Raw genomic sequence first — 17,398 nt, forward strand, 5'->3', positions numbered from 1 at the left:
TGCCTCAAAACAGGACATCGATTGAGCCAATGCAGCTCCAGCAAATGCCGTACCTGTGGCCACTGGATCTGTGCCACTTAACCGACCGGTTAACAAACCGGCAGCCAAGCTTCGGAATAAACACTTGCAACTGGAATATTCCAGCTAGTGGCATCTGATCCATAGTTTTATAGTCCGCAGCGTGTCGATCTTCTAATTGGAGCCAGCTTGTTTTACGAACTCCTCTGTGTTGGTCAGGTCAAGCTATTGCCAGGATTGCCAACAATTCAGAAGACTCGCTTGGGATGGGTCATATCTGGAGGTTGTTCCCGTGTAAAGCAGGGGTCTTCTTTAATGGTTTCGCGCGCTCCGGCAATAGCTGCTGAGGATAACCTAGACGAGAGACTTGAAGTACTGCTGCGACGGTTTTGGGAGGTAGAGAATTGTACTGAACCCATAGTAAATTCAACCAAAGAAGAGCTACATTGTGAGGCTCACTTTGCTCAGCATTTCCGCCGATTGCAAGCCGGCGATTATTGTGTTCGGCTGTGAGCAAAATACAATCTGGATCTCTTGGGAGAATTGTACCATTAAGCTCTTCGTAGATTCTTATCCCTTGAACGGAAGTTAGATCGCCGTCCTGATGGAAAATCTCTTTATGTTGCTTTCATAAACGAGTACCTTGATCTAGGTCATATGTCTTTGGTTCCTGCAGAGTCAATGAGCTGCTCCCGATATTTGTTGCCTCACCATTGCGTCACAAAGGAAGATAGCTCTACTACCAAGCTTCGGGTCGTTTTCGATGGATCCGCAGCAACTTTATCTGGTTATTCCCTGAACGACGTTTTAGTGGCCGGTCCTGTAATCCAAAACAAGCTTTTCCACATTCTTACTCGATTTCGGTCATATGCAGTTGCGATTACGGGAGATATTTGCAAGATGTAAGGTGTGTAAGGGTCTCACCCGAGGATAGTAACTTGCAGTGTATTCTGTGGAGGAATTCATGCAACTGTAGTTGCGTGTGTTCAAGCTGGACACCGTTACTTATGGGATGAAGCCTGCCTCGTATGTATCTGTGCGGGCGATGCATCAGCTGGCACTGGATGAACAGATAGCGTTTCCTATTGGGTATGAGATTCTTCGCAGTGACTTCTATGTTTAGAATGCTCTAAAACATGAAGGGTAATAATAACCAATTTAACGACCGCACTTGTACACCAATGTAAATTGATATTTAGACATAAGCTCATAAATTGTCCCAAAATACGAACCCTACAACCCTTATCTAGTTCTTAAGTGCACAGCCGAGAAATCTCTTAAAAAGGTCCCACGCTGACAGATGTCTGCGATACGTTGGTCGCCGATGTCACACCAAATGTACACACATGTGTTATCTTATTTTGTTACAAGAGCTATATTGCTCACGCACACACACATACCACTGCGTTGGCACTAGACCTAAGCCTAGTTTTGCTTCACAGTAGAGGTGGGCGCGGGCCTCTTTTTTGAGGCCCGGCCCGGCCCGAGCACGAAATGAAATTTTTAGGCCCGAATAGGCCCGGCCTGGTCATATTTAACAAGGGGCCCGGTCCGGCCCGGGCCCGGCCCGATACTTCCAACAATTATCAACTGCATAAAAATACACATATAGACATATTCGTTTTTATTTCTTAAATCTAAATAAGTTAAATGTTTTTATAAAGAAATATTAGTTTATCTAAATTAGCGCTTGTTAGCCTGGTCCTCCTATCATTTAAAATATTTCCTGATGTGGAAAAAACGCGCTCACTCGTTGCTGAGCTAGCAGGAATGGCTAATATTTTTTTAGCCAAAATTTGTAGTAAATTAAGGTTTTTGGCATTTTTCCAAAAATCTAAAATGTTTTTCCCTCGACATTGTTGAAGATATGTTTGCTGGACGAAACGAAGAAGACAAGTAGTGTGACCGCGGAATTATCGATCAAACATACAGTCCGAACCTCAGAAATATACAAAAATATACCGTCGAATCCTTACAAATATACCGTCAGACCCTCAGATATATTCGGAATATACCTTCTCTCCTTTTCAAAATATACCATAAATATACCTCTTCGGGCCTAGCGGGCTTTTAGCTAACGCACGAAGCCCGCACGACTTCGTGCCAAACTCTATTTGAGGCACGAAGCCCGCAGTTTTCATGACGAGGCCCGCGGGACACGAAGCCCGGCCCGGCCCGCGCCCACCTCTACAAGGGTCCACACAGAGCGTCGGCACAGTACCTAAGTACACAGCCGGGAACTCCGTCGGGACCTGGTGAAAACACCGGCTTAACTAGTCGAAGATCATGAAGCAGTGAGATTTCATTTAACAAGGGGCTGAAGATGCCATTCGACCTTGGTAAACTGTATGGATACGGCTGACCAGAGTAGTTTTCATGAGAATAGGTTGTTTGGAAAAATTTGGCAAAAAGATCGGCAGTTGCCTGATCATTGTTTGCTGACATATTGAGAAAAGATAACAAGGATGGATGTGCGGACTTTCTACGCTTACTATTTACGAAGCTGTAAAACTGTTTAGGGTCCTGTAAAAATCGTATCCTGCATCGAGATAGGTAATTTTTATAGCATTGAGCGTTAAGAACGGAAAAATTTTACCGACCTACTACATAGCTAGAGAGGGAGAAGAGTTAGAACCAACTTCTCGAAATTTTTTATAAAGTCTTGAGTTAAAGTTTTTTAGACAGGTAAACCAAGGATCCTCCCAGATCTAACGGGACAAGAAAGTGAGAATCAAAAAATGAGTCAAGTGCATTGTAAAAAAGGGCTCGGGTTAGCAACGCTATGGTCGGATCCGAGACAAAGCACAGATCAAGCAATCGACCCAAGAAATTTTTCACATGGTTGACTTGAGATAGGGATAGGTCTAGCAAGCTATCGATAAAGTCATGTCATGACATTGAAACTAGGGTATAGACTAGTTTACCGAAAATCAAACAGCACTTGAATTCCTGTGCGAGAAATGCCAGATCTTGTTGAACATGAATTATGAAATGTTCCGACGAGAAGTTTGTGATAAGATCAGCTTAGTGTCAATGTAAAAAAACCGGTACCGCGAATTCAACCGGGGTAGTCCTTCGTTGCAGGTCGAATTTCGTGAATCGTTTAAAATCAGTTGTTGTGCAACAAAAAATCTATGCTGTGCTCGAAATGGTTGACCAAGATCGTCATATCACATACCGTGAGATTGGGGATCTTGGGGTATTAGTATGTCGTTCATCAAACAAATTTTTCATGGAAAAAGGTGTGTTAAAGTTGGAACCCACGAATCGATCATACAAAAATACTATAGTGGTGTTTCCAAAGCTTTGATCGCTTTGATTCTACTCAGTAGAAATGTCATGGATAGTACAGCGCTTGGATCAGCACGAAAATTCTTGAGGGTTCCCGCTGATTTCGCAGTCGCGAGTGGAAAAAACCTGAGATACTATCCAGCCTCGCGCTGGAAGGGAAGTAATACATCGCCAATTCACAGCATAGGTAAGCTCGGGTAGGAAAGAAAAGGAGATTTCTCAGGTATTTCTACTTTAATTTTATTGAAATATGAATAGGTAGAAGCGACAAATGTCTAATTTGTGCCTAATTTAGCTAATTTTTTTTAGCTCCAAAGTTTCTTCATAGATTTTAATGAGCAATACCTTAAACGACGCCTAATTACACACGTCTTATCCACACACAAAATTAAAAAACACAGGATATACTTTTTTCGACTTTTCCTGAGTTTTTAAAGTCAAAATTTCGTAAAAAATACCGCACAAAAATCAAAATATTTGCATTTCAATGCTTTATATTTCCCAGACGGTTAGCCGAAATAACAAAGCGATTAGGCTTAACTTCTAGCTGTTTTAATTATCTTTTCAAAATAGCAAAGTTCTTTACAACTTGACGTAAGATACTTGAGTTATGTGAAGAAAAGGAGAGCTACCTCTGAAAAAAGCTTTAAAAAATTATAGACTTAAAAAATTCTTTAAAAAAAAGTTCTGACATAGAAAAAAACCATAATTATTTTAAAAATTTTAAAGTCCCATATCTATCAAAAAATGTCCGTTAGGATCCTTGCGGAAAAAAAGTTAGATTTTGTCGAGTAGGGTTATTGGTTACATATGTTGGTTTGTTTTTCTTATGCTAATGTTCGTGTTTCTCTAGTCGATTTGGAGTCGATATGTCTGTCTATCCGTATTGTTTGTTGCCTAGATCTCAGAGACTAAAAGAGCATGTGCAACCAAATTTTGTTTCCAGACTCATGTCATATCACACTGCTACAAGTGTATTTCAAAATTTCGCCCCGCCCCCTTCCGCCGACGAAAATCTGTGGCAGCCACATTTTTAAAGATACGATAAAACTGACCATATCTACCAGATTGCCCAATATGAATCAGAGCGGATCATAATTATAGCCAAAATGAAGATATTCATATTCAGTGGCTTCCCCCGCCTCCTCCAGTAATAGAATCACAACTCATTGTCTCTCTCGCACGCACACTCTGCCTCGTTAAGTACGCGAGCGCCCGCTGGCGGTGAAGATGTAGAATCCAAATGGTTCATGTATAATCTACATGTTAGATGGAGAATATACATTGTAGATGTAGCTAACAGATGTAGCAAAAAAATGTAAAATGTCAACTTTTTTAAAATTCTAAATAAATCATAAGCTCAAAAATGTATATACTGACTGAGTACGAGTATAAAAGTAGAAGCGCAGTAGAAGAAGAAGCGCTTCTCACACGTTCCTTCTCGTTTTTCTTATTTTTGTTATATTATTTATTTCATTCATATTTCATTTTAATTAGTAGTTTTAATTGATTGTATAGATTTTCTAAATGTTAATTTTCGAGTTTGTTTTCTTTTTGTTAAGAAATTTTATGTTGAGGTTAATAAATTTTATAATTCTTAATTCTCTTAAAGGTTTTGCTTTTATTTGCTCCTGGTATGCCAAGGGGTCATTTTATTTAGGTTGACGTGATGCCGGAATGACCAAGAAAGCCCCCTCGACAAAACCTGAGGCTAGAGGAAGCATTCCGAGAATGGCCGAGCGAGAGAGTACAATGAGTGTTTGTGTAAGGTTAGGTCCCTTTTATTTCTCCACGTAGCACGCAATATATTTTAACTTGAATAACAATGATGATAGGCACCAGATGGGGGAATACAAGATCCAAATTGCCGACGCGCATCCCAGCCGGGACTAGAATCGTGCGCCCTTCTCCCATCCTATCCATCGCGCCTGAATCGTTACAATATAGAAATATATCTATATATATAAAAATCTCGTGTCACGGTGTTTGTGGTTGAACTCATTCCAAACAGCTCGATCGATTTTGCATGAAATTTTTTGTCGTATGTTAAGTAGGGATGATCTTTTAATCGCAATTTTAGTGTTTTTTGTTTAAGTATTACTTTGATTTAGCTGTCAGTGTGTTTTGTGACATAACATATGTTTAATGATTTTTAAACAAGTAGTGCCTTGATTTAGTTGTCAGTGGGTTTTCGTATATTAAGTAGGTTTGCGCATAAGTCGTTAAGTATTTTTGATCTTCATATTACCACCAATTTAATTTTAATCGCGGTTTTTTTTTATCAAGTATTGCTTTGATTTAACTGTCATTGTGTTTTATGACATTACATATGTTTAATGATTTTTAAAGAAGTAGTGCCTTGATTTAGTTGTCAGTGTTTATTTGTGATTTAATCTCGATATAATGTCGTTCTGTGTGTTTGTTAAGTTTGTTTGTGAATTTGGTTATTTTGTAATTGTGCTAAAGTGAAAAATGCCAGCAAGACGCAAGAGGGCCCGTTGCACCGTCGAAAGAAAGAACAGGCGAACAAGTCGAAGAAGATAACGAAAATGTGCGTCTATTAGTTGGTGGGAGCGAATTAAGGAATTGGGTGCGGACTCGACAGACATTTGTATACTCTGCATACTCTCCGAATTGACGCATTCGGCTCCCGAATCTGCATCACCAGCACAATTGTCGTGCACTCAAATATAAACATGAGTCAAATGGTATGTGCTGCGCATCAGGAAAAGTGCAACCACCTGTAATTAAGACACCACTGGAACCATTGAACAGCTTGCTCATCGGCACAGATCTAGATTCAAACATCTTCCTGAAGTCCATTCGAAAATTCAATTCATGCTTCATCGTTCGAAGCAACAGAAATAGTCAATAATACTTCGGAAAATGGTAAATAATACAATTCCACATTTGCTGCAAATGCCAAACGAAGCACATCAGTTTTTACAAATATACTTCATGGGTGGTGAGGACCAAAATCACGCACTCGCCAATCACGTAGATGCCCGTTGCGGTTACCATTACCTCAATTCGGCAATATCCAGGCGCATAGTTTGAAGACGACGAATTACTTACATTAGCACAATGAATTATTGAAATTATTTAAACCACACATGCACAAATTAGAAAGTGACAATCACTCTATTGTCATAAATTCAACTAAAACACAAGATGGTGAGCACGTACGTAGATTCAATAACCCTGTTGTTTACGAAGTTGCTGGAATATAGTTTGCGATCGCACAGCGACTCGAGAAATTGTGATTCAAACAATAATCTTGAGTTCATCGCCGACAAACACGGATTATATGACGTTCTCCAATATCTAATAATCTAATAATAATCGTCATCGTATGATGATTCGATGCGGTCAGGATAATATTATTCTACGATGTAGTGAGATATGCCAACAATTTATGGTCGCATATACGCAAAGATATAGAGTGAACGACTGAAATTCATACGACATAATCAAAAGAAACTGAGTGCAGAAGAATATATTCAGTTGAGAAACGCTATCAACCATGGCGAACCCGGTTAAATTGGTAACTCTATAATTCTACCATCATCATATCCACGTCATATGCAAGAATACATACAGGAGAGAGGGCATTTTACATGTAATCCAAAGTGGCAGGAGATAACTTCTTTACTATTAACAGGCCTAAACTCAATGCATCGTATTGACATCAAAGCAAGTGTATTCAAGCGAAAATTGAAGTCTTCAATGAGATTCATTACAATTACATGTTTTCGGTCAAATGTTGGATGTATTCAGTTGAATGTAGAAAGCGAGGATTACCTCATGGACACATTTTAAATGTTTTTTTATGGATATAAATGTAATGATACAAATTTAAAACAAAAATAAATTTGTAATAAAGAAAAATATATAACTTTAGAAGACTTGGGGGTTGGCGAACGAGCGAAGCAAGTGAGCAAGGGGCTTGCCCCCAATCTATATATAGGATTTTCTCTGAAGTCAAACGGGACAGTCGTACGCATTGCAAGCGATAGAAAGGTCAAAATAAGACGAATTTTCAAAACTTGTTTACCTTTATTATACACCTCTTGACTGGCCCTATAAGTGGTGCTAAGGTAACTATTGGAATATGGAAGTGGTTTTCGCGACAATCAATTTAAACTCAGATTTCAGAGAAAGTTGAGGCACTATGATCATGCAAATTTCTGTACATGTTGTGCATTGATGTCTCTTAAAAATGGTTATAATTATACGCAAATATGATTCCGGTTTTTTTAAAATTGAATTAAGACCATGTTCGCACGGGACATGTCGCACAGGACAAAAATTTCTAGGTTAATAACATTTAAAACGAGAAGGAACGTGCGAGTCGCTTCTGGGGACGCGAATTTACTTATACCCGTACTCAGTCAGTATATACATTTTTTAGCATATGATTTTTTAGAATTTTAGAATAAAAAAAAAAAATTTACATTTTTTTGCTATATCTGATATCTACATCTACAATGTATATTCTACATCTCCTCCGCTAGGGGTTTCTCGCGCACTGAACGCGACAGAGTGTGCGAGAGAGAAAGAGATAGGTAGCGGGTCTCTGGCAGGGGGAGGCGGAAGAACCAACAGAATATTAATTTCTTTATTCTAGCTATAATTATGATCCGATCTGATTCAGATTCGGCAATCTGGTAGATATGGTCATTCTCTACGATACTGCGTTTTCAGTTTTATCGCATCTTTAATAATGTGCCTGCCACAGATGTTCGTCCTTTGTGGGGGCGGAAGGGGGCGGGGCGAAATTTTGAAATACACTTGTAGCAGTGTGATATCACATGAGTCTGGAAACCAAATTTGGTTGACCTAGCTCTTATAGTCTCTGAGATCTAGGCGCTCAACAAGACGGACAGACGGACATAGCTATATCGACTCGGCTATTGATGCTGATCAAGAATATATGTACTTTATGGGGTCGGAAACGTTTCCTTCTCTGCGTTGCCCACATCCACTTTTACCACAAATCTAATACCATTTTTTGAGAACGGGTATAAATATACCATTAGCCGGGATTAAAGCATTTTTCTCGTATTTTTTTAAGCTAGTCCAATACGTTAGAAAGATTATGGGGAAAAACTTTTCCCAAGAATGCACTTTTTTATATGAGATAATAGTAATAGAAAATATGGCTAAAGCAAATAAAAAAATACTAACAAATACCAAAGAAGTGAATTTTTGCTTATTTGAATAGAAATGCCCATATATAAAACAGAGTCGTGTCCGTTAAATCGCTTATAGCTCGAGAACGGCTGGACCGATATTCATGGTATTTGAGTAGTTGAATTTGTCTTCATTCAGGTTAAGGCCTGTCTCCAGCACCGCGGAAAATTGCGGCAAGGAATTTGCTAGTTATTCCGTGAGGGTGTGGAACATATCTAAAACAGGGTTGATGAATCAGCTGTTTTTTGTAAACAGTGCCAACTGTAAAATTCTGCTAATATTAAAAAAGGAAAAAAATGCGCTCTGATGATGAAGTGATTGTGTTGGTGGAGGCATATATTGTTGCAAAACAAAAAAGAATAATTTGCATCTCTCTTTTTGGTTTTGCGGACAGTTTTTGCCTACATCTTGCACCATTCACTTCAGGAATAATTGTTGAACATATATTCCTGAGCTGGGTGTCAGCTGTTCTCTCAGTCCACATACGGTCCCGATAGGCAACTATCGATATAAATCTGTGGATTCCGCTCGTGTTGCTGGATATACACTCCAGGAAAACGTAAAAGAAAAATTCCTGGCACAGTTTTTTTATATAAAGTTTGACAGGAATTTTTAGATTCCGCGGTGCTGGATACTATGCTTTAACAGAATAACTTTGTTGTATGAAGTTGGCCTTTCCTGGGTTGTCAAACGTTTGCTTGATTTTTTCTTTGGAAAATGTTACATAAATCAAAAAATTAATTCAGTCGGTTTAGAGCAGGGGTCGGCACACAGACTCACACAATTTGTTGGTGCGTTTGTGTGCGAAGACAACAGACAGGAAGTCAAATACGTTACTTATTTCTCTGACGCTGCGAAATCCGAGTAATTGTGCATAGGGCACACGAATGCTTCTCTGCCGCTGAGGCAAGCGAGTAGAATATGAAGCCGTTTATGCATAGCCCGAAGCCTGTTTCTCTGCCGCTACGTCAGTGAGGCAGAATTTTCTCTGCCGCTACGTCAGCAGCGCAGAATAACGAAACCACACGAAGTCTTTACGCTGTACGTGTGCCGACTGCGCTGCCCGAAATTTTGTCCTATGCACAGTGCATACGACGCTGCCGGCCTCTGGTTTAGAGCAGCGATGCCCAAAGTCAGCTTACGGCAGGGCACTCACCAATACTCCCAAACAAAAACACAAATACGAATAAGGGAACAGTGCAATCTCGAGGAAAAGACAACAAAATCATAACAAAAGTCGGGTAACACCAATCAGAGAAGAGACAAAACCGGTTTTTGCTGGACGGATCGCATACACAAAAAGTTATTTGCATGTGTTGGGCTTTCGGTATGCACAGCACAAACTGTGTATGCATACAAAAATTGGGCTCGGAGGGCAATGGGCCTGGGCATCGCTGGTTTAGAGTGTTTATACAGTACAGATAAAATACATCTTTTTAGACCGATTTGGTTAATTTTCGGTCTAAAAAACTAAATAAATAGTTAAAGTTTAATAGAGCCTGTTTGTTTAAAAAGTCGGAAAATTCTGTGTTGCAATCCAATTAGGCTACGGAACAGTGCGAATCAATCAACTGATGAAGAACGACAATTGCGCCGCAATGGTGCGGCACGACATAGGGCCATTGTTCGTACTTCTCAAACACAAGAGCAAAGAGAGGCAGTCCGGGAAATGGCTAGATTAGAAAGGAGAAATCGTAGAGCTAATCGCACAGATCAACAACGAGAAAGTATTCGAACTGCAAAAAAAAATACTTCAATTGTTAATTTAAATCGAGCAGCGTTTCTATCCGATTCCATAATTGACTAAAGCTCGCATCCTTTCGTTTGCATTTGTCCAATGGAAGTAGTTTGACTGCATTGTGGTGCATTGAAGTTTGCTGGAGAAACGCCTGGATTGAGCTGCCTTAATGGCAGAGTGAAATTGCGATTATTATGGGGCGAAAAACCAGAATCACGACATTTTCTAGGGAACACTCAAAATTACAATGGCTATTTTCAAATGACTTCATATGGAGCGGTATTCCCGATAGAGCACGGATTTAACCCAACATTTAAGGTAATTTATGTTGAAGAGTAAATGTTCAATTTCTACTAAGATATTGACTTGGCTCTCGACTCACAGATTCAAGGCCAGACGAAGTTCGCTAGATCCGCTAGTATATAAATATATAAAAATCAATAAGCGGATAGAATGTCTTAAAGCGAATGAGGCAAATTAATTCAGAGATACTTTCATCTGAATGCCAAAAGTGCTGCGAAAATAGGTTATGTACAATGTTTCGAAATAGGTGTTCATCTTAAAAGGCTGCCATCAATAGCAATAGTAAGTCACTTTAAAATTATCATCGGCAATTCCAATTATAACTATAAGAAAAACAAATAAAAACAACGATAAGGAACGTGTGAGTCGCTTCTGGGGACGCGACTCTACTTATACCCGTACTCAGTCAGTATATACATTTTTGAGCTTATGATTTTTTTGAATTTTAGAATTAAAAAAAAAATTTTTAATTTTACATTTTTTTTTGCTACATCTGTTATCTACATCTACATTGTATATTATACATCTAACATGTAGATTGTACATCTACCATTTAGATTCTACATCTCCTCCGCTAGAGGTTGCTCACGCACTACACGCGGCAGAGTGTGCGAGCGAGAAAGAGAATGAACAGCGTGTCTCTGGCTGGGGAGGCGGGGAAAGCAACTGAAAAAGAATTTCTTCATTCTGGCTATAATTATGATCCGATCTGATTCAGATTCGGCAATCTGGTAGATATGGTCATTCTCTACGATACTAATCCACAGATTTTCGTTCTTTGTGTGTGCGGAAGGGGACGGGGCGAAATTTTGAAATTCACTTGTAGCAGTGTGATATGACATGAGTCTGGAAACAAAATTTGGTTGACCTAGCTCTTATGGTCTGAGATCTAGGCGCTCAAAAAGACGGACAGACAGACATGGCTCTATCGACTCGGCTATTGATGCTGATCAAGAATATACCTCAGAGAAAGAAGTATATCTTTTCAAAATAGCAAAGTTCTTTACAACCAGACGTAAGATACTACAGTTATATGAAAAAAACAAGCGCTACCTCTGAAAAAAGCTTTAAAAAAAATACCATTTTTCTAAAATACTTCAAAAAAAAATATCAACAAACCATTTCTAAGCCCCAAATCTTTAAGAAAAAGTTCGTTTTGTTCCTTGAGGAAAAATCGTGTTGACTATTGTAATAATAGAAAATATGGCTAAAGCAAAAAAAAAAATACCAAAAAAGTGAATTTGTGCTTATTTGAATAGGTATTCACATCAAAGTTATTAAAATGATATGTCAATTGGGTAAATTAGTTGTCGTTCATTAAATTTAGACTATAATATCGCAACATAATTATATGGAAATGTGCTTTTATAGACATTACATTTTTTGGTCTCGGTGGACCTCGTCAGAGAAATGCCCATATATAGTAAAGGTATATAGGTATATATTAACAAAAAAATAACAATATTATTTTCATAAACTTTAAGAATAACTAAATATTAAATGAATAACTTTCCATTCATATGAAATAAGTGTTAAGCTACTGAGCTTCTTCAGTTGCATTGTATTGCGATATTATTAAAAAGGCGATGATTGTTCAATATATATATTCACAGTTTATTGTGGTGAAGTAAATAAGCGATACAGAGTCGAAAGGATAGTTAGCTGGATTCAAGACGGGGTCAGATTGAAGACGCGGGGGTCGGTTCAAGACGGTGTCGGATTGAATAGCTCGATTCCAAGACGATGCGCAGTGATTCAAGATCAAGACTAATTCAAAGGGCAGGCGGGCCGAATTGCCCGTGCCCTAATGCGAGCGAGAGAGCGACAGATCGAGAGAGTGATAGCGAAAGGCGATAGAAAGAAAGGTGTGAGTTAAAGACGCGAGAGAACGGCGGCATAGGCTGCTGCCGTGCGGGAGCATGAATATGTACATATGTATGTAGATGACAAAGTTAAGCAGTGGGCAGTAGATATGCTGAACAATAATAGATATTTACTCTACTGCCGCACCACTGACTATGATCTACTGATTATTTGGCTGCGTAACCAAACAATAAGTATATGTACATTCTAAATGAAAATTAAAAATACTAATGAAATTATTTTTTAAAATTTGTACTTTTGCTTATTAATAGTTTATATGCTTTCCTTTTTTAGTGAAAATTTGATTTATCCGGGTGGGCATTGAGGTTGCCAAGTTTTTAAGAATTGTAGGGTTAATTTGATCCCATTCCTGGAGCAATGCTTTTTTGCGGTCATTTACCGTATCAAACTGGCGTCCATTCTTATAAATTTTGTTGGATAATATTCCCCAAAGATCCTCCATTGGGTTAAGGTCCGGACTGATCGCTGGCCATTGCAATAAGGGAATCTTCCTAGCTTGCAAAAAGTTTTTTGTTTTCCGTGCCGTGTGGATGGGCGCGTTGTCCTGCTGGAAGATCCACTCATCCCGTTAAGGTTTCCAGTAAATTCAATGAGTTCCAACAACTCTACATACATTTCTGCATTTGTTCTGGTGGGTATAAAACAAAATGGGGACTTCCCAGCACCAAAATCCACCCCAAACCATTAATGATCCTCCACCGTGGTTTCGTTTATGGCAGTGCTGCCGTGGTTGCCTTTTGTCACGCCAATACTTTTGGCAGGAGTCAGGACCGTCCAAGTTAAATTTTTTTTCATCCGAAAATATAACTTAAGTGAACTCCTCTGACCAAAATTTGTACTTCTCAGCAAATTCTTGTCGAGCGGTTATGTGGCGCTTCAATAACCTCGGTACAGCGTCGTGGGAAGCATATGTAACCATTTCGATTTCGTTTAAAATTTGATTTATACGTCTTTTGGATATGTCAAGCTTCAGTTGACCTTTGATCTCCATGCAAGACTTGTTGTTTTGAACGGCTAGACGACGAATTTGCCTCTTGCACCGCGTATCGATTTCAGTGGGTCTGCCGCTTCGCTTTATTTTTAAATACATTTCACAATTTTTTAGAAAGTTTGCTATTGTGTTTCTATGCCGATTTAGTCTGGCGGCAATATAAGAAATGTTCTTGCGAGATTCGGCCAGCCCTTTGATCAGACCGCGATCTTCCTCCGACAAATGTGTTCCACGTGGCATTCTGCCGTAAAATTAAAATTATAACAAACATTTATGTCTCCAAACGTATAAAAACAAGTTTACTTACATTCTGCTGATTAAATAACTTTTTTGGATCACACTTCTTAGCTTACCTGCACGCGATAGCACAATAATCTAAGCTTGCACATATACTTATTGCCCTTGAAAACCACGAGTTGTTACACATATTATTTAAAACGGTACAAAGAATGAAGCGCAAAGAGGAACATTGGAGTGGGAGATCTTTATAATGGATAAGAGTACAAACTTGCATACCTACAAAAAATATACCGTTACGTTTATACAAAATATAAGCAAATTAATAAGTGCACATATACTTCTTTCACTGAGGTATATACTTTATGGGGTCGGAAACATTTCCTTCTCTGCGTTACACACATCCACTTTTACCACAAATCTAATATACCCATTAACTCTTTTTTGAGTACGGGTATAATAAAAAGTCATGCCTCTCCGGACCTTTTACAGAATTTACAGGCATGACAACATTATTAAATTTAAAAAATTAGTTCACACGTTCACTTACATATGTATATGTAATGAAAACCCGATTATCAAATTTAAGTGAAGTAAATACATAACAAAGATTATACTTCTCACAAAATTTAATTTTAAATTTACGCTTCGTTTTCAATTTAGATAGCTTAAGTTCCATACATCTGGTGTTAATGTTGTATGCCTTTCTGTTAAGCTAATAAAATCAGCCATACATTAGATTTAAACACTTTATTGTTTTCGCTTACAGTCTGGGAAAGCTTTAAAATGCAAAATTGATACATTCATTGAAGTATTTTTTTTTCTTTCAAAATGTATATTTTAATAAAAACTCCGCAAATGTTTTTGTGTGTTTTTGTATTTTTTGCGTATAGGTGCATCGTTTAAGATATCGCTCATAAAAATCTATGCATAAACGGTTGAGCTAAAACTGTATGACTTTAATCCAATCTTAAAAGTAACCATTTAAAATTATTCAATAATACACTCAACTATTAATACGGATTACCTTATAGTTTTGTATTATTATTACCTGTAGAGAAGAATTATCGTCCATTTCAAGCCATTTCTTAGAACCTTGAAAATTAAGAAGGAGTCCGGTATCCGAAATCAAAAAAAGCAGACGGTAGTTTGGAGCCATATTGGTCGTAGAATGCAGCTTACTAAACATTTCTATGAGTGCCAATAAGACTGTTATATCCGTATTCACCGGGTAGTCCTGAAAATAAAACAAGCTCTTTAAATGAACTAACAAAATATTATATTATTTATTAACAGGGAAGAGCGTTTTATTGCTATATATGATTTTTATTTATGATTTTTATATGATTTATTTATTCAAAATGAAACGTTATTTTATAGCCGGTACTAAAAAGGTGTATCATATTAAATTCGTCATGGGTATTACCAGAAGGAAGCGATTCCGACTCGATAGAGTAAATAAGTTATTGAACATATATTCTATAAGAACTACAGAAACAGGTAGACTCCTGAATGACAAACTAAATTAAGCTATATTTTTTCAATGGCTCCTTCATTTTGAAGTTACAAAAAACGGTAATTATAAATAAATTTCTTATGTACTTATGATTACAGAATCTGATTTCGATCGGACCATTACACTATACTCAACACCATTGGAACTTAAACGAGAAGAACGTGTGAGTCGCGACTCTACTTTTATACCCGTACGCAGACAGTATAAAAATATGTGAGCTTATGATTTATATAGAACTAGCAGACCCGCCAGTTCTTCAAGCCATCGCCTTATGGTCACGCCACTATACTCCGTGAGGAGGAAGGTGGAACGGCCGGGGGGAGTGACTACTGTGTTTCAGAGTTCTCATGGAAAAGAAACTTTAATGGACAAACCAGACAGGGAGAAATGGAAGATTAACAAGGCCCTGGGGCAGAACGAGCTCTCCATTTTCACAGACGGGTCATAAACGGCCGAAGGGACAGGAGCTGGAATCTTCTCTGATGAACTAGCAACCAACATATCCCTAAGACTACCAGACTGGTGCAGTGTATTCCAGGCGGAGATATATGCAGTATGGCAAGCGGCTAAGTTGGTATACACCTTGGAGATACCTCCGAGGAACATAGCAATCTGCGTCGACAGTCAGTCTGCCATCCAAGCCTTGGTATCCTGACGCACTTAACCAGATCAGCGCGCACTCAATCACACTCACGTGGGTTCCGGATCATACCGACATAGCGGGCAAAGAGAGTGCGGACGAGTGTGCCAGAACTGGATCGGCCAAGCCAAAGGCGGACGCAGTCAGCGACATACGGAGGCCACAATTAGACATCATCTCGCAGATGATGGGCAGAGCAAGAACGAGATCGGACAGGAGGTGGAACACCACACCCAACTGTGAGATCTCTCGCTCGCTTTGGCCCCGAATACTCGGCGGCGCCTTCTACGAAGACCTGGACAGCCTGGCAAACATGCCTCTAGAGAAACTGGTGGTGGGCAGACTTGCCTCCGAGTGACCTCGACTTCGGTCGACCAGCACTATAAACCGAACCTAACCTAGCAGACCAGCGCGCTTCGCTGCTTACTAAATGCATTTAATGTTTAGTAATGCATCGAAATTAACCAATGATAATCAAAAGCAACAAATATATTTACACAAATTGCAATTTTTTTTAAGAAAACTGTTTTTCATACAAAAAGGTATACAAAACGAGAAGGAACGTGTCAGTCGCTTCTGGGGACGCAACTCAACTTATACCCGTTCTCAATCAGTATATACATTTTTTAGAAATTTGAAATTTCGAAATACACTTGTAGCAGTGTGATATCACAGCAGTCTGGATAAAAAATTTGGTTGCTCTATTGCTTGGCTACTGATGCTGATCAAGAATATATATACTTAATTGGGTCGGAAACGTTTTCTTCTCTGCGTTACACACATCCACTTTTAACACAAATACAATATACCCCTTAACTCTTTTTGAGTACAGGTATAAACACAACGTTAACACGAAAATTGCACCATCTTTCACAGGATTTTTGATTTGTGGTGATAGAATCGATATGCATGAAGATATAGCGAATCAAAGTTTAAATTTTTTAACATTTTTACAGTTTCTGCAACTTTAGCCTTTTAAAAGAAAAATTTTTCGTAGAGTATGGTTTTATTTTCAGACATGAACTTTTTAGCGGCCTCTATTCTTAACAAAATAATCTACTAATAAATAAAATTGTTCAAAGAATGCCAGCAGTACGATGTTTTTAGTAAATAATGTAATGTTTGTTTACTTGGTATGTAATTCCAATTTTGCTGCATGTAAAGCTCAATAATGTCAAAACAAGCATTGCATGGTGGGCCAGAAACGGTGGAACGGTAAAATGTGATTTTCGGAGGTTTGGTCAAACTTTTCCTGAGTTTTTAAAGTCAAAATTTCGTAAAAAATACCGCACAAAAATCATAATTTTGCATTTCAATGCTTTATATTTTAACGAACCATGGATCCCATGGATACTCCAAGGAGAATATATCAACACCAACAAATCCGAAGACGCAGCACAGATCGAAAGACAGAAAGACATCGACCGAACAAAGAAAGAAAACCGAGAACTCAGCCCACGCGCGGCCAATCGACGGAAAGGCGCTGGCCAATATTATATAACCAACCTTCCATATAACCAATAGCAAAACCAAGTAACCAAAGCTCCCAAATGACGAGGTCAACACCCAACGAAATGAAAACTCAGC

General features: G+C 38.6%; 1 protein-coding gene across 1 annotated transcript in view; it reads right to left on the reverse strand.

Annotated features, from left to right (window-relative positions):
* Positions 1–17,398, reverse strand: part of LOC111078663 (nicalin) — a 73,660-nt gene that overhangs the window by 3,061 nt on the left and 53,201 nt on the right. The window contains exon 4 of the mRNA XM_022373499.2: positions 14,707–14,892. Within this exon, the coding sequence (XP_022229191.1) occupies positions 14,707–14,892 (186 nt within the window). The remainder of the gene's footprint in view (positions 1–14,706; positions 14,893–17,398) is intronic.

The sequence above is a fragment of the Drosophila obscura genome, unplaced genomic scaffold (assembly GCF_018151105.1).
Source record: "Drosophila obscura isolate BZ-5 IFL unplaced genomic scaffold, ASM1815110v1 contig_9, whole genome shotgun sequence".
Classification (NCBI taxonomy): Eukaryota; Metazoa; Arthropoda; class Insecta; order Diptera; family Drosophilidae; genus Drosophila; species Drosophila obscura.